Genomic DNA, 18908 nt, shown 5'->3' with positions numbered 1-18908 from the left:
CATTGAAAACAAGTTGATAGGGAACAAAAGTAAATGTATGTAATAAAACTGACAACCCTGATTATAACATCACTTCCCTGACTTCACTGTCTTCATTATACTCAGGGAGCTGTGGTTCCTGTTCCATACCCTGCATAGGCTGTATTTTAAGATGGTCTTGCAATGCTTGTTGACAAGTATATTAAAAACAGTTAATATTCTCCTGAGGCAGCTTTAATGTATGTGATTGTTCCTTGGCTTTTTGTCAATTGACTTGGTCTTTCCTGAGAAGTGGAGACAAGGCTCCTGCATGTGCTGTGCCCCGATGGACTGTGCTACCTCAGCGCACATACTGCGCTCTTTCATCCGCTTTCCTGTGTTGCGTTTCTCGCAGAAATCCTGGTCTTGGCCTGCAGGAGGAACCCGGAAAGTCCACCCAAAATTCACAGCAGTCCGTACACCATGATCAGCGGACAGGCAGTCATAAAGACAGAATGCTGCTCTTAAATTAGTTCCTCGCAATAAAAGCAGGGTATAAAACCATATTCTAGTCAGTCATGAGTTTTACACCTGTGTTTTGTGCTTTAATCAGCTATTTCCATAGACCTCTCTCCGTTCTGTCCCTCGGCTGGGTCAAGAAGTTCACCACAGGCTCGATGATGCAGCGGTGTGAGGGCAGGTCAAAGCTGGGCCGTACCGGCACCCCAAAGACACAAAAGAGGGCACAAAGCCTCGGTTCCACCGCTGTGTGACAGTGTCTTCGGAGCCCTCACGACGCGGCGAGGCGAGGCGAGGCGAGGCGAGGCGAGGCGAGGCGAGGCGAGGCCCGGTCCTCTGCCCGCCCTCCGCCTCAGGGAAATCTGCAGCACTACAACTCCCAGCACGCTTTGCGCGCGGAGGCAGCGTTCTTCACCGGAGACTAAAATTCCCAGCAGGCTCCGCGTCCGGCCGGCGCCCCGCTCCCAGCAGGCTTTGCGGGATGGCCCGGCCTCCCCGCCCCACCCCGCCGGCGGGAAGACTACATCTCCCAGAAGGCCGCGCGGCCGCGAGACGCTCCATTTCCGGGAGCGGTGCCGCGTCCCTTGCTTGGCAGAGGCGGCGGCGAGCCGGAGCGGGCCTGGCTCGGCGGTACGGCGGCGGCTGCCCGGAGCGCGGCGAGCGGGGCCTCCTGGGGCCGGCGGCGGAGGGCAGCGAGGCCGGGGAGGTCTCCAAGCGGTCGGCGCCATGCTCAATATGTGGAAAGTGCGGGAGCTGGTGGACAAGGCGTGAGTACGGCGGGGCGCGCGCGGGCGGGCGGGGCGGGGGGCCGGGGACGGCTCGGTCGTGGCCCCTCAGCCGGGCTCGTGCTCCCCCCGCCCCCCTCACAACATGGCCGCTGCCCCTCCCCCTGCTGAGGTGGCTGCCTCACTCCTCGCTCCCACTCCGTGCCCAGCGGACCCCCTTCCCCGCTCTCCCTCCCCGCCTCCGTCCCTGCCCCCCGAGTGACTGCCGGTGTGGCCCCCTGCCCGTCCTCCCGGCGCGGCTTTGGCCCCTCCGACAGGCAGGGGCTGCTTTACAGGTAGTCTGTGGCCTTTCCATTATGGCTGGTTGCTTTCCCGCCCCTCTTGGGCTCATCTGGGCCCTTCCAGCTCTTGGCGAGCTGCGCTGCTTCTTTGGGTACCCCCTTCTCTGCCAGGGTCCCAGGGAGGTGTGCCCATTTTGGTACAGGAGTCCTTAAAATCTGTTTCTGCTGGATTGGTTCCTGCTATGGCCCCTAGGCCCCTTAGGAAGAAAGGGGAGGGGACTCAAAGAAGGAGGGGAGTGAAGAACCACCTGTACAGCAGTAAATTTTCAGAGTGCTTCCAAAGTCACCACGTGCTCTCTAAGCGTTTTCCTCCTCCCTAAGGACAGGTCCCTTCTGGAATTGCCATTGACTCACCACCCCTGGGCCTTTCAGAGGTGGAGCATGGTAGAGAAGTGAAATGCTCTATCCCACCCCTTAAACACTTAAATAGCTCAGATATTTTGCAAGTTTACTTCCTTGACTAGAACCTTCTCCCACTGCAAGCTTGGCTGCGGCCTTGGTTATCGTGATCACAGTGTTGCAGCTTTGAGAACGTGACGTTATTGTTACATTTCTCAGCCACTCCTTCATGTCTGGCATGAGAAAAATTTGATATGGTGGAGAACTTAATAAAGACTATGTTTTACTTCCGTAAATAATAAATCTTTAGGGGCAAACTTGGAGCACTTTTCCATGAGTTGTGGACTGCTTAGAGGAATAACTGGCTGAAGGTCTGTAGATTAGTATATACCAAATGAGGTCACGTGAACTAATAGTTGTGTCTAGCCTTAGAAGTCAAAGGGCAAGTCTTTCAAAATTGAGGTTCCATTTTGAAGATTTTTTACTTCTGTTTCTCCAAACAGTTCTTAAACTGGCCTGCTTTATATATGGGCTTAAAGACAGCAAACTGAAGAGAAATGGTAACTTTTTCATGATAATCAACTGTTTTGCTTATGGAGCTGTATACCAGACTGAGACTTTTCTAGGCCAAGAAACAGCTGACATTTAAAACCCACTGTGAATAGGTCTTCTCCTGAGGGAGTTGTTTAGTTTTTACAGCTCCTTGCATGTACAGTCAGCCCTTGCTAAAGTAGTTTTAGTAATGTGACAGATTAAGTATATGGTAGGACAACCCAAATAGGCCTGTCTTGAGTTCCAGGACCTAAAAGGACCCTTTCAGGGAAATCAAGTTTTTCTGAGTTTTCCTTGTGTACTTTTATTTGTGTAGGATTAATGATTGCTATAGCATTATAACAGTGTCACTGTTTTTAAAATGTTTACTTTTAAGGATATTTCATAAGTTAAGCCAAACAGTACATCAAAATCTGGTTTGGAAAAGACATTCGATGTCCAAACCAGGTGCAAGAAGTGGACATGTCAAATAAGCAAAAATGATTTTTGAATAAACTTCAGTTTCTGGGAATAACATTATCAAAATAAAGCAGGTTGTGTATTTAAAAAAAAAGGGGAGGTGGGGGTGGGAGGGAAGTGGAGCCTGCAGAGTAAATAGTATTTAGAGACATCAAAATCAATAGTCCCATTGTGTGTGGTGCAGATTTGTCATAACGTCTTCTGTCTTAATGCCATGACTTACAAAATTCTCTGCAGAAGAGGCTAAACGATACTATCTGCCTCATAAATAACTGCTGATGCTGCGGCAGGAACATACTGAACTTTAACAAGAAAGTCTCTTTCTTTCTTTAAAAAAGGAATATGATCATATGGGGTTTTGAAAATGTACAAATAGCTTGAAATTTTGCTGGTTCAAACTTTGATAGCTTTGTAGTGGTTGTTAGCTCTACATCTTGGTTCTATATTCAGCTGATACTTATCATCTTAGAATTTCAACTTGCTCATCTGCTTTTTTTAACCTTATTTGGGCTTCAGGTGGCTGAGAGCTTGGTTAGGTCAGAGATATTTCAAGGTGGAGGACTTGTATTAAACAATTTCCAGATTTTTCAGCATGTGAAAGTTCAGTAAGCGATGATACATAGTTAAGCTATTATTTTTTCAATGTCTGCGGGCTACTTTAACAACAAAAAAACTAAGTAAAAACGGTAACCTATTAAAATTCTTCAGTTTTAGAACCAAAAAATAAGTTAACAACTACAAAATACACAGTAAAAATTCAAGTTTGTATTTAGTATTATTGAAGTATATGGTATTTATGTTTTCTTCAGTGTGATAGAGATTGAGCAATCAAGTGCATTATGTCAATTTTGCTTTGTAGTTCTCTTCACACTGGAATCGCCTATTATTTGTATTGTAGCATTCTCTAGAAACTCAAAAGTATGGATCTACATCCTTTTGTGCATAAGACAGTTACTTTTGATACGGAATGGTGGTCCTATTATATATGAAATTTAGGAAGACTATGTGATGGAGTATTAGATTTAGACTATTCTAAGATGTGACAAGATACTTTGTGTCTTGTTCTCCGTTTTGTTAACCTCGTTGTTCTTAGTTGCTAATAAACTTCCTTCTCCCCCTCCCCCTTAAAATTTAAGTGCCTTGAGTAGTTACAATTAAACAGTAATATCTTGTTTCTAACTGGGCATTGTTAATAAGTTTGGGGTTTAAACCAAATAACTAATAAAGCCTGTCTGTGCCTAGTAAAATTTGCTTGTCCTAAGCTTTATTCTTGCAGTTTCTAAATAAATGTCAAACTTCTTTCACCTTCCAGTTTCTTCCTAGGTACTGTAACGTGTGTGAGAGTTCTTCAAATGTGTGGAATTATATTGACTTTCTGTTGGGTTTCTGGTTAGCTTGTAGTTTAGAAGGTGTAGGTCTAAATTTTCTTATTTCTTCTGGAATAAATTCTATTTCACATTATTTTATTATGTGAATAAATTAACTTCAGAAGGCAGCTTTTCACTTTCTTTTAGATGTTCACTTGTCTGGGTTCTTTTTCCCCAGTAGGTCAAAACTGAATTGCAGAGTAAACTGTATGTGTGCCCAACTTGTTTGCTCTATAACAGTGAACTCAGTTTAAATGGCAGAGGTTTCTGATGGCCCAAGTCCAGGGTAGTGCTTGATGCAAAGTTCGTGAGTCAGGTGACAGTTCTGAGTCACTCCTGAAGTGATGTGGTAGACTTGATTCTGTTTTGTCATAGACTTAGGTTAGGTCTGCGGTAGAAATATGTAGCCTAAGCATTGTATTCAAGAGGTGGCCAATTTTTCTGACCTAACGAGCTGCATACCAACGTCTTAACGTGACAGAGTGCAGAGGCATACATCGCATACTTTAGATAGCTGGTAGGAGTGTGAGCTCTAATAACATTTGACAGGTGGGAATTATGCTGGTCACCAGCTATCCCACTGCTCCGCTGCATGATGGGTTTTGCAGCTTTGTCTCTGGATGGAGTGGTGACAGTAGTCCCAGATGTTCTGTGGCTCCCATAGCAAGGGGTTCAGGTTACCCCATGCCTGCTTCGAAACAGCCCCATAGTTGTGATGAAACTTGAGGGTAAGCGTTGCATTTGAACTGCTTGTGAGCTGCATGAGACTAAGGATCTGCAGGCTGGCCAGTACTGTGTAGAAGCAGCTTATATGAGAAATGTCATATTTTCATTGGTATAGGTGCATCTGTACTTTGATAATCAAACCATCAAAGGTCCCAACCAAGTATCTCCCTACTGTGTGATAACAGAACTGGCAAAAGGTATTGTAGTCCCTAAGATACAGTTCTGGAGTCGTGGCTATGGAAATCTAGAGTATTATGCAACTTGGTAACTTCCTTTTTTAATCTTACTAGGCAAGTATATGCTGTGTTTGTGTTCCCTGTGAAATTTCTAGGGGAGTTCTACAAAGAAAACCCCATGTCTTTTTTGAAAGAAAACAAGGAATATTAAGAAACCCTGTTAAAACAAATTTTAGCTTGGCAGAAGCAGGAAGGTATTAGCTTGGCCTTGTGACCAAGTTCAAAAGCCAGGCCATCACATCTCTCTCTCTAGTTTCGTTGAATTCTCTTTTCTTGAAGCAGAATCTGCTGATTCTTATTTTCCTGGAATGTTCCTCTATGTTGTTAACCTAGGACAAGGTTCTTCTGCTTAAAGCAGAAGACAACACTTGTGCATATATACTTAGCAAGGCTACTTGGGCTCCTCATGGCAATAATTCCTCTCTTAATATAAGATGTCATTGTACCTTAATGTTTTTGCTAACTAGTTTCCGTCATGGACATGTAGGACATGCAGTAAGCAGGATGGAAAACCTTTGGACCCATTGAGATTAGATTGCTGCCTGTGTCACAATGTGATGAGACTTTACAGCCACTTCCTTTAAAGTTTCATTACCATTCTTAGCTTTTTGTCATCTTCTGGCATGACCAGAATATGAGAGAGATCATTTTAAGCACCGTCCGCACATCAAAGGGTAAGGAACAGTCTAATTAAAAATTAGGTGAATGTGACAGATCTGTATGTAGTAAGTATAATCCAGATGTTCATTTGAAGTAGTTAAGGTGGGCGAGATAGTTGTCACTGAGCCTTTGAGCTTCTTGGACGTATACTTAAAAAGAAGAGGAGAGAGCCTGTGAATTTCTTGCCAGTGTTAGGAATATGACAGTTGCCATCCTCCTGTTTTTTCCATCCCCTTTCCAGTTCAGTTCAGTTCCACCTAGCTGTGTCCTAACTGCTTTGCTAGTACTGCTCTTAGCCACACCTTTCTAGTGACCCAGCAGGAATGTATTTACACTCACTCATGTTGTAGAGTGGGAGTTGAAGTGTTACAGAGCTGTGTTTTCATAAGTTTTGCAAGCTTAAGGAATTGCCCAAGTATGTAATATTTTAAGCTGTTTTTAAATGGAGAGCAAATTGTCTTGTTTAGAACTGATTTTAATGTTTGTATAGATACTGAATGCTGGAAGCATTTATAACACTTGAGAATTTATTTGTAAAGTTAGGCACTAGGGTCCTCTATTGTTTGTTCTGATGTTACATCTATGCAAGGAGGAAGGATTTTTAGTGTTAGTGGAAAAGGAAGGATTAAAGGAGCTGCTGTCATCAGCTCCAATACAACTAGGTAGGGAAGAAGTTCTTTTAGTTGATAAAGAGCATGTTTTCTTTCGTACTTCTAATTATACAAGCTATAAAGAGAAGGGTAAACTATTGGTAGAGTGAATTACTGCTTCGATTGCCATTGCAATTCCTAGCTGTTGTAGCCTAAAGCATTGGATGTAAATTAGACCTCGCACTTCAGTTGAGGAGTGAGTAGAGGTTTCTGGATTACCCCCACTTCACAGATGAGGAAAACTAAAAAGATAATTGTGTCAAGTAAACCAAGTCACAGTGAGTTGATAACAGTTAAAACTCTGGATTTGCTGACTTTCAGTCTCATGTTGTTATCTGCTAGCTCATGCTATGTCTGCATTATCCTTATTAATATGGTAAATGCATACCAGTAATTTACTCTACAATTACATGGCTTACAATTAACTTTCAGTTGCTTATTGCCTGTAGTATGCTCACGTTTGGCCAACATATAAGCAGGATCCTATGCCTGCTCAGCCGGGGGTTTTAAATCCTCTTGCCTAACTACTTTCTTTTTTTAATGTGCCTTTTATTGTTCTTGTTTACAGGCAATTTTCTTGTGGTTCATGGATTTGTCCACCCAGACTATTGAGCTCTTCTGTAATGAAGTGCTGTTTGCTGGTTTAGTAACAGCAGGTATTATGGTAAATGATCCATCATATGATACATCCAGTGAAAGGGTAAATAACTGTCTAACACTACTCCATTGCTATCTGACCTTCCTGTAAACTCCCTTGCTCCAGTTCCAAGATCACTTAGTTTTCTTTATCTTTAAGATTTATTTTCGTTTGCATAAGCAAGATCTTCAGAACAGTGAACGCTTCCATTGCTTTATATAAAGGACAGTTAACCCTCACTGCATGAGTTATCCTCCTATTGCTGCTTAAGAGATGTCCTGCTGATAACTGCTTTAAGAACAGCCTTTTGTATCATTATTACAAGTAAGGTGATGGTTATTGTCTCCAGCCCTATAAGGACTTGTCCTCTGCCTGGTTACTAGAGAGTGAGAGAGAGAAGAAATAATCTTGGGAACCAAAGGAAGACTGCATTTGAACCTATCATTTGGCTCTGCAGCAGTGTGTGTCTGTGTCTGCCAAGCACTTGTCACAGCACTTATTTCTTAGGGCTTTCCTCCTTCCTTTAAAAACTTCCAGAAAGCTGCTGGTTTTAGTAAGGACTAAAACTGGTTATAGTTTTTGGGCCATGTAATTTAGTATTGGTGATAAGCATCTTTGAAAGTATCATGCTCTGTTATCTCATGGGCGTAGATATGTCATTCTCCTCTTTGACTATTCAACTAGTGGAGTAATCAAAAGTAGGCAAATATCACAAGCTGAAGTATATATTAAGAGTTAGCATAAGGTAGTTGTGACCAAACACACAAGTTTCATCAACACATGCCTTCAGGTGGTGCTTTTGTTAGTGCTCTTTCAAATGTGTTATTGCCATTTTACACCCTATGGAAGCTAACAAGAGTTTGTCTTACCTTGCATAAGGCTAGCTAAGGTGTTGGCCTTGAGTATTATCAGGGAATCGAAATGATGTGTGTATGTGTGACAACTTCTATGTCCTTGAAGTATTTTTAAAATGTAACTTTGCATTGCCTTGCCAGAAATAAGACTAGGTTGCTGGTTGGGAAGTAAATGAAGCTGGTCAAAGATAAGAGCCTTACCTACATCACTGTGTCCAACTGTGGTCAAAAGGATCAAGGTGCTTAATGCAGTTCTGTGCTAATTCCTCTTGGTCGTGTTGCCAGCTAGTGTATTATAAAATATTAGCTGATTTGCGTAATTATTTCATGTGCGAGGTATAATTACTTCCAAAGCATTGTGCAAAGGTGGAACACACTACTGCTTTCTCTCCTCAGGCTTGCCTATTTCAAGGTGCAACTCAAAACATTGCAGTGGTCCTAGAATGCAATCTTGAAATTCTGATCTGATTCTTGTATCTCATATCTGCCTCCATTCATTTCAAGTTTTAAATGAATTTCTGTATTTAAGTGAAAATGATAAGCTTTTGTAAAAACAGAAAGACGAAATGTTGGAGAATGAGTGAAGCATTGTCTTGTAGGATGGTAGGTTTAGAACACAAAAATGTGTTGATCTTAAGAGTTGTGTGCTTCATTTTGGAACTTTTGGAATTTCTCTCCTTGGTTTATTCTGAAGTTTGGGATACAGCTTGTCCACAAGTCATAATACGAGAAGTCCCATTTGAAGCTGGGAAACTCCTCTTCAACATGCAGAGCATGACCTGTTGCTTCAAGTATGTTTCAAATACTTTGCTTGCATGTGCTTGATGTTAAACTTCAACTTCCAAATTACCACTCTGTGTTCCAATCTGATATTAAGACAGGATTTTAAAAAGAGGGGGAAAATTGAGACTCCTTGGTTTTGGAAAAAGTAGAACAGCTACTCCTTTTAATTGCTTTTATTACTAAGAGATGTACAATAGCATAAATTTCTGTTTAAAGTTGACTGTTTTACAGACTTTGTTTAAATACTTATCTCAAATTTTTTTATTCATAAGGCAAAACTAATATAGGGCAAGAAAATGAAAAACTAAATTAGTAGCAAGTGTATCAAGTGAATAAAGTATTCAGTTTTGCGATTGGTCTTTTTCCAGCTCCTTGTAGTGTGCTGGATCTTATTGACATAGGTCAAATATGGGCCCAGTTAAAGACAAAGATTGACAGCTGCTGTCATCTTTCAGGTTGGAGCATGAGATTTATTGGCCTATTCCATTTGGAATAAACAGGTGTAGTATAGTTAAAACTTTCTTTTAAGGATGCTTGGTAGTCTCTTTAGAAAGAGCAATTGTGTAGGAAAGCATAATTCTTTCATGACAAAACAGTCCCTCTATGCTGCCTCTCTGAAAAATAAGATCTGATTCTAACTGGGGCGCACTTTATTTTTTTAAGGTACAAGTGTCTGTTAAGATAAGGTCATGTGAAATTGTTACAAGTTGGTAGTCCACTTCTTTCCGGAAGGCTCTGTAGGCTGTGGTTCTCTGAGTATTTTTTTCATTAACAGTGTTAGAAAAAGTATTCATTACTTATTTATTCCTGTGTTGTGTGCTGTGTAAGTATGGTGGTTTGGGTTGCTGTGCAGTGAACTGGATAGAGGAACAGATCCAATTGGAAGCTCGCTCTCTTCCTTTGTCTCTCTCCCAAAAGGACTTTGTACGTTATTTGTTTTTAAGTTAGATTAGTTCCCTAGACTCATTTGCCATACAACTGCATAAGTGTTTGTGTTGCACATGTGAGGAAGCAGTGTTGAGATGGGAGGGGAGGGAAGGCGAGAGAGATGGTTAAAGCTGGTGTAAGCGGAGGATGCAGGAACACATGGCTGAGTCTCCCCTTGTAGTTGCCCTGAAGTCTCAAATGCCATCAGCACTGTCATAAGTATGAAAACATAGCCTAAGCCATGAAATCTGAGGTTGTAGTTTCACAGTCAGAGTAAGTGTAGGCTGATGGTAAAAGAGGTTTCACAGCCTTCCGTCTGCCACAGACTGCACATGTCTCCTCTCTCCCTTTTGCTGGCGCTGGCATACTTCTGCTTGATGAGAGAATCTCTCTGAGAGATTCTCAACTGGCAAAAACCAGTTGTTTTTGCCAATTTAATTCTCCACTGGATCAGTTCCCTGGTATAGTTAACTCCATGGTCACACAAATATTTGTACTGGCATAAAGAAAGGATGTGGGTAAGAATAAGTGGCTGGGGGCAAGGACAGCAAGGTACAGGTTTTGTGGTTGAAGCACACCCTTAGCGTATGGTTTCACAAGCAGGTTGAGGAGCTCTAAGATTATTCCTCCACTAAAAGAGAATGTCTCACTTTTATACCCGGCCATTCACTGTCTTTGCCTTGCTGCTGTGTAGTTTAGTATTTGCATGTGCTATCTTGCTGATATAGCTAAAAAAACCCCCAAGCTTTTAGGGTTCATAACTGATTGGCAGCGTGCTGCATAAGCAGCTGCTTGTGGCACCACAAGCATGTGTGTTGGTAGGTGAAAGGACAGGAAGATAGGCTGGGACCCTTTGTTGATGATGATACATTTTTACCTAACTTTATTTATTATTTGAAACTACTGTTAGTGGTTTGTTAGCTGCAAAACTGCTCTAAAAGATCACAAGTTTAAGTTCTAAGCTTAAAATTCTTAAGGTTGCTCTTCTATTTTGTATATCACTACTTCAAGCTCCTGAGCTAACCTTTCTATGTTTGTATCACTGTTGTGTTGGGGGATATGCATCAATATTTCTGGTTCCACTCTCAGGTCCCAAATTTGGGAGAAAGGATATAGATTGAAATAGACAATTGTGTGTGTTGTATGGTGCTACTTTAAATGATTGAGGCTGGAAGTGATCTCAGGATCCAACAGATCTTCATATGAGAGATGCTGTCAATTCAATTTAAAAGTGCAGCTAATTAGAAATACTGGTGGTGTATATTTCAGTTATTACAGAGTGGTGAGAGTGGTATTCTCTGTAGACTGTTCTTTTAAATAGATTAAATCTCTTTGGATGTGTTTGATTTGCCACTAAAAATGAAACTCATGTGACAATCAGTATAGTTTAGTGTGTATATGTGTATTTTAAGGAAACTACCTCAAAGCTGTTGTACTCTTCCCTCCCCTCATCTAAATAGTGTATCCTATTCTAACCAGTTAAATTTTGACTGCATGCTTAATAGATATTAACTGGTTCATTTGGGATACAATTAGAAATATTAGTGTATATTCAGCTTGTTTAATGAGACTGACCTGCATTTTTTTTAATCTGTTGTAATAATAATGAGACCTATTGGGAGTTAGGGAGTATGGTTTTTTTCTCTGCTCCATTCTGACTCATAACAATAAATGTTTTTCTTGTTGGTTGCTCTCCCTGTCCTGTCAAGCTGTTTAGAAGCATCCTAATGTACATTACAGACTGTTCAGTGTTCCCTCTCAAGACATAACTTTATATTTAGTGAACATACATCCCTATGTGATTCTTGGGAGGTGTGTGTTTTGTGTTCTATGAGACTATTCGATTGAAGGTTTCTCTAAGTCCGTTTTGAATGTAGAGAGAAGAAAAAGGCTTTTGATAACCTTAGATAATTTTATTGGAGTTGCAGTGGGTGGATGCATCTTCTGAAAAATAAATTATATTCTTGGTAATTTACATCTGTAAATACAGCTGATACTTTAATGATTGCTGTCATTTTTTATTCCTTGTTTTGATGATTATTTAATTATTTTAACTATTCCTCCATATGATCATGCAAAGAGAGGTGCAGGGAAGAAGAAACCCTCTGTTCAAAGGTGTTTCTTGTCTAAATGAGTTGATTTCTGTCACAGTGGTTTCTCTTCTTGCTACCAAACAGATGATTGCATTTCTTGAGACAGCTTGAAAACTTACTGCTAATAGGCGTCTAATTGGAAAATGGAGTCTCTTAGCCTTTAAACTGCCAGTGTCAGGTTTTTGTTAATTATACGGTAACTGTAACTTACTTCTGTAGCTGCAGACATTAGATCATAAAAATCCAGTAATCTTACCATTAGTGAGTAAATAAATAAATAGTTCCTGTATTGAACTATAGTGAAATTGGTTTGTTGTAAATACACAGTGTAATTTGAAATTATCTGTATGTGGACAGGAACTAGAAACTGGGACTCTGAGGCAAATGAAACAGCTCTTGTTACCTTTTTAGGACATAAGAGTTACTTGATCTCCTGGAGGAACCAGTTTAACAAATGATACCTATGAAAGGAGAGGAAACATCATTATCCTCCACAAATAAACATGGCTTGGCATTTTGAAAGTTAATTTGTATGTAATTTGCCAGACTCAATCCACAAAAGAACGGTTGCTTTGTGAATGTTTGAACTTGTGGGGTTTTAGTTTGCCAAGCTACGCTTTTTATTTAATGTGAGATACTAATCTGAACATTTTAATGAAATAATGAGTGTTAATATCATAACTTCACTTATTGTGAATGGTGTGTTCTTACTGCTTGTGCCCATTTTTGGATACTCAGCTGTGAACAGCTGTAGAAGGACACTCTGCCTTTAACTATTAGCCAAAGTTACTTTGTCCAACTGCTTAATACGGTAGTAGAAGGATTTCTAGGTTGTGACCTGCCTTCATAGAAAATTGAATGACGTAAGAAAATAGGTATTAAGCTAATTTAGTCTGTTTAGGATTATGGTGACTGCTTTTTATTCTTACATACGCTTGTAGCAGGAAAGAAACATAGTAATTCAGGTTTATTAAAGGGTGAACAGTCTGAAGTAGGAAAAGATTAGACTTGTTTTAAAACAATTCTTTTGGTTAATTTACTGGCTGCAGTATAATAAGCTGAAAACTAAGTAACTGTGCCATTCCTAGGAACTATATTTGAATTGATTTAAATCCTGTGCAAGTATTTTTTCCCAATGTGTTCTTGGAACAGTGATGTTTGCTTTCCTCATGCACTTTTTTCCTTTTCCTTGTAGTAATTATTCTGGCATGGTTTAGTGAGAAACTTCAGTTTTGTCTTTCTAAAGAACCACTTGAAATCAAAGACTTGTTCATGGCAAACAAGACTAAAACATCATATCCCAGTAATAGTCCTAGAAGACAGTAAATAGTAATAAAACTTGACAGGGCAAGGGGCAGTGGGCACAAATTAAAACACATCAAATTGCATCTGGACAGAAGAAGACACTTTTTTACTGTGAGGGTGGTCAAACATGGGAGCAGGTTGCCCAGAAATGCTGTGGGAGCTCCATCCTTGGTGATATTCAGAACCTGTCTAGACACAGTCCTGGGGAACCTGCTCCTGCTGAGCCTGCTTGAGCAGGGTGGGTGGGCTAGGAGGTCACAAGAGCTCCCTCCCAGCCTCAGCCGTTCTCTGGTTCTGACTCAGCTCTCTGCAACCGTAAGAGCTCTTTACAGAATACTAAAATGAAGATCAGCTAGAATATATCAAATGAAAATGGACTGAGAAGGTACAACAGCCCTGTATTTTCTAACACTCAGTTTTTGGGGGAAAAAGCCATTTTACTATTTCTGCCAGTGGAAATACCATGAGTGATACAAAGTGCATTGTGCAGCCCTTCTATAGTATTTCATTATTGTTTCATGTGCCATGAGCCTCATCTATAATTCTTGTATCAGTTGAACTATTTTGATGTGTTTTTGATTATATATGGTGTACTTATCTCATGTAATAAGATTTTATAGGCTAAATAGTGGGGAAATGGCTGATTGTTGAACTGGTTGTCAACATAACTTTATTATGATTATACTAAATTAATTTGATCAGGAGATGCCAACTAATTTAGTGGGAGGAAGGCCTCCTCCAGTTGGTGAAGGGAAAAATAGTTCTTATAGGTCTATTGGATGAGATTTACATCTTTTACAAAGCATATCTGTCTTGGTTTAAGACAGATTTTAGAAAACTGAAGAATAAGGTGGAACCTGGAATATTTTTCTTTCAGAAAATTTTGGATAAATCTGTTCTGTCAGTGTCCCGTTTTAAAACAGTGTGGTTAGCAGGACTCCGTTATAGGCCAAGCACAAAATAACACAGGCATGGCTGAACGGATGAGCAGCGTGCTGAAGAAGACTTTTTCAGACCAAATTAACAAGCAAACTGTGTCCATCAGTCAGTCCCAATGAACTGAAAATTCAGGACTAAAGGCGTGAGGGCAGAGCAAGAACAGGAAGAGAACTGTGTTGCTTGATATCCTCCCACCCCCTGTGGATTGCGGAAAGGCGATGTGGGCAGGAAATGTGACAGCAGTGGGTGACTTCATGTAACCTATGTAGGTTAGATACACATTGCATCAGCATCTTATGCTGAGAACAGTACACATTTAGATGATCAGTGACTGATTCACCAATGAGCTAGTGAAAAAGACAGAAGTGGTAAGCCTTGACTTGATCCTGAGCCGTACATTGATTCCAATTCAGGATATTACTTTCAGAGCCACTCTGTAATAGTGAACATAAAGCACTTGGATTAAAAGTCCTTTTGTGAACAACAGAAGCATAAAGAAAAAAATGTTTTGGGGGGCATTTTTCAAAAAGGTTGCTTACATAAAAATTAGGAATTTTTTTTTTTTAAAAGAAGCTTTCAAGGGCATGCTGAAGGTGGAATCCTTGCAGGTGATGTTGAGATAAAGAAAATGCTATATTGGTGGCTCATAATGAAAATGTTACTGCTTCTCAAAGACAGTGATGAAAAAGAAACATCATTGGTGAAGAGGAGGGTTAAGGAAATAATTCAAAGCAAAAACATGGGTTTCAGAAAGCTGCAATGTCCATTTGAAGAAAATGCAAAGTGTAGAGTTGCTGGTCATTCTCATGTAAAAACAAAAATGAGACAGTTGAGCAAGTTTGAAGAACAGCTTGTGAAAGGCATACAACCTAGTTCAAAACAAATTGGAAGCAAGAAGTCAGAGCGCGCCTTTGGGGCCACTAGATGCTGAAGGAGCACTGGCAAAAGGTGAAGGCGTAGCAGGAAATCCCCCTGAATTCTTTGCCCCTAGCTGTAAACTGTTGGATGCTCACAGCTTGTTCTGCAGAATTGTCACTGCATACTTGCCTTTACTTTTTCATACCATATAATAGGCATCTTTTGACACTGTCAGAGATTACCATACTGAACGGGCTTCCCCTTGCACAGCCCTGCTTATGCTAAAGAAGTACAAAGTACTCACTGGGAGACTGTGAAGTCTTAATTGCACTTTAATTTGTAAGATGTTGAATTTCTTGTTCTTACTTGTTAGCAAGGTGAGGTGCAGGGAGAGGCTTAGTTTTTTAATAGCTTCCTTCCTGGGAAAACGGAGATACTCTTGGAGACAGTAAAACAAAAGTTTAAAGGGCCTTGATTGTGTTCCTCTTATGGCTGTGTATAGTGGAGTCCAGAAATAAGGTTCTTGCATCCATACTCCATGTAGTCTTACTTAATTTAAGGAAGACGCTGTCTTTGTTTGACAGATGTAATGGTCTTTTCTGGATTGGATTTCGGTATTGGATATGAAAGGAAACACTGCAGGTGCATTAGAGCTATTGAGTGTAGCAGGTATTGTAGCACTGCATAGAATAGTGGAATAGTTCTTGTTTTCAGCTTCAAATAGTAACCAAGCAGACTGTAAAGAACCGATTTTGAGAAGAGAAGCTGATCAGCTTTTCTGTAGTGACATCAGTATTCATTTTCTCATTTTATTTTAATCGTTTTCAGGAAATAAAAGGCCTAAAATCTGATGTTGAGGTTGTGGAGTTTTTGCAAACAACAGCAACTATAGAATTAATTCCAATGTGTTTAGAAATAAGATCAGTAAGTGATAACATGGTTCACTTCAGAAAAACAAGGATGAAGATAGTAGTCTCAAGTGTCTGTCTCTCTCCTACTGAATACCTCTTGCATAGCAATTCCACTGAAAGACACTTGAATAAATGAAGGGGAACAACTGGTTATGAGCCTGCAATTTGATAACTTTGTGTAAACTGTTGCTTCTTCCTTTCTCCTACTCTGAAAAGTGCAGTGCAGCTTCTGCCTCAGCCTTAAGACATTTTCCAGGATACAAGGCTGTATTAAAACAGCAGTTGAAGGCTTTCTTGTTTACTTGCTTCACCTACTTGGACCATACTTCTAGATTCTGTTGTTGATGAGATACACGTCTCAGGCTTTCTTAGGTAACATGATGTTAATACTTTGCTACACCACAGATGAAATGTGGAGCTGTACAGAGTCATAGCTCTGTAGTTGAAGGTAGAAGGAAACTGCAAGCCCTGCAAAACTAGTCTGGGCATTAGAGAGGGAGTGCAACTTGTGTTGTAAAAGTTGGGTGTGTTTGACATGTATGGTTTATGTGTAGTTGGGATGCTATTGTCTGACTCTGGTTGCCTTGAGCCAGAAGGGGCAGGGAGAGGATGTGGCAGGAATTAGAGCCCTCGGACAGGCTGGAGGAAACAAGGGTAGTGCGCTTTCAGAGCGGGACTTCAGACAGATCTGGTAACCTTATGTGTACCTTGCCTGGGGATCTGGCCAGAGAAGAGCTTATAACAGGTGCTTACTGTTGGCTTAGAGGAGTTGTCTATACTCAGGTTTATTCCTCTCAAAATGATTGCAGAAGATGATTGATATTGCAAAGTCCGGGGGTGCATGGGATGTCACAGTGCCAAAGTGATTATATAGTAGCAGAGAATGATCAGTTTGTGTGTTAAAAGCTTCAGCGCCTCCATTGTTTAAACTTTAATCAGCCCTCCCTAGTGGAACAGCTAGCATGTGTTTAGAGTAATGCTTAATTTGTAATAAATTTGGAATTAGGGCAATGTTTTAATGGTACTCAGCTTTCAATGAAGGGATAGCTGAAACTACAACGATCATTAAGCATGGTCCATTAATGTTGGGGGTGTGTGTTTTTTGGCAATATTGAAGTCCATATTATTACATGTGCATTCTTCTGTCCGCACCAAATACTCTGTCAGTTGACAAATATTTGAACCAATTCTTTGAGTAAGGAAAGGATTATTTAGAATTCAGTGTAATTAGTAACACTGAATAGGTCTGCACCATTCATATGTGTAGTAGCTGCCAGGCAGTGTTCTGGCTTTTCGGAATAAAATATCTTATCTGTAACTATTTAGCTAATATACTTCAAGCGTGTATAGCATCAGGAGGTTTCCTTGACCAGTTGTTGCATTACTGTAAACTTAAAACTGTTACATTCTCTTCATGGTGTCAGAAAATCCTAGTATGACGCTTTTTGGTGAACACATTTCATGTGACTAGTGAGCGAACAGTTCGAAAGAATGCAGAATTGCAGAAGCTTTAGAGGTGAGGGGGGCTTGTCAAAGGAGTGGTATCTTTGGGGATCATGTTAAAGCACTAATGGCACATCTCTTTCGACACTGAAAACTTAAGGCTTGTTTTGGGAGCAGGGGGCATGTCTTAAGTACAGAGGTCATTACACAACACTCTGGAGGGTTTGGAGTGTCATAGCTACTGGTAGAGTATTCTTTTTATTGCGAGCTTGGGTTTTTGGTTTCTTTTTTTTTTCATTTCTCTCCCTATCTTCCTCCTCCATCCAAGGTTGCTCTCAAAATTTTTAATGGTCAAAAATAGGACATCTGAGGTACACAAGTGGGTTGAAGTTACACAGCTTCAAAGCTTATTGTTGCCTCATGTTGAGAGTAACTACGACTTGCTTGTCTTCTGAAAACTTTTACCCCTTTTAATTCTTGTTTTGAAAGAAGGGTAAGACTTCATTCTTCTTGTAAATACTTCTCAACATTAAAATATTGTGCCTCAATCCTGAAAGCTCACTGACTGGGAGTATTTGTGAGTCCCTTTACCTGCTGAAGGTTTCTGTACGCACTTAAAACACTTGAGCTGTGGGCTTGAATATGGTATCTTGGAATTGGTGCATACAAAGAAGGAAGGAGCACTAGATACCTTATTCAGAAGGTGGCTTATGCAACACATTATAAACACCTGAAAGGAGCTTTTTATTTTCAGGAAAAGTTACTCTTGAAGTTATATGAATGCAACAAAGTACAAATAAAACAGTTGGTTGGAGGATGTAAGCTATGGTGAAGAGTGTTTCAGTCTCCCTCTCCCAAAATAATGTATTTAAATTTCAGTTTTCTGTTATAATTGTCTAGCAGTGTTTATTGGGATTAACTTTTTTGTGCTGGTATTTTATTCATATAAAAAGCACTCTACAGAAAGTATGTTTTTAATTAGATTTCTCTTGTTCTTTGTCCTACTTGGTTAAACATTTGTTTTCAGTGTAAGTCATGTTACCTGATTGGATCACAGATATGGAAAAACTAAAGATGCAGCACTTGACGGAAAATATGTAGCGGTTCTTCTTGAGTCTTGAAGGAGGAAGTGCAGTCTGACTGAATTCTGTAAAGAAATGTAGTTAACTCTAAAAAATATTTTTTAAATTTTTGCAGCTTGTTTGTTACAGAACAAAAAATCTGAAGTGTAAGGAGCAGAGTAGCACAGTAAGTTTGAGGACTGAGCAAAAATAAATCTAGTCATGTGATGATAGCATACATATGGAAATCTCTTCAGTTCTGTAGTTGCAGAAGGTTATCCAAGTTTTATAATTCCACTTTGTTCTTGACTATATGGCTGCTATTGTTTAAACATGGTGTATTGAACTTTGAAAGCAATTAAATCTACAGGAATAGGAGCTATGAAGCAGTGACTTCAATTTGATAAGCCAGATGTATGCTCACATGAGTGCAAGGAGACTGAAAACTTGCAAAGGGTAGTAACAGTGTTGCCCTTCTGTCTGAATCAAAACCAGAGTTGCTCTTTTAGCATGTAACTATCCCACCAAGTGTCAAATGTTGCCTGAAAGGCAGCTTTTTTTCCAC

General features: G+C 40.3%; 1 protein-coding gene across 2 annotated transcripts in view; it reads left to right on the top strand.

Annotated features, from left to right (window-relative positions):
- The first annotated feature begins 1050 nt into the window (after positions 1-1050).
- Positions 1051-18908, top strand: part of CLINT1 (clathrin interactor 1) — a 52967-nt gene continuing 35109 nt past the window's right edge. For both annotated transcript variants that reach the window (XM_075509570.1, XM_075509569.1), the window contains exon 1: positions 1051-1244. In XM_075509570.1, the coding sequence (XP_075365685.1) occupies positions 1204-1244 (41 nt within the window). In that variant the 5' untranslated portion in view covers positions 1051-1203. The remainder of the gene's footprint in view (positions 1245-18908) is intronic.

This window comes from Mycteria americana, chromosome 8 (genome assembly GCF_035582795.1).
Source record: "Mycteria americana isolate JAX WOST 10 ecotype Jacksonville Zoo and Gardens chromosome 8, USCA_MyAme_1.0, whole genome shotgun sequence".
NCBI classification, from domain to species: domain Eukaryota; kingdom Metazoa; phylum Chordata; class Aves; order Ciconiiformes; family Ciconiidae; genus Mycteria; species Mycteria americana.
The sequence above is the reverse complement of the archived record's forward strand: the minus strand, read 5'-3'. Positions and strand labels throughout refer to the sequence as shown.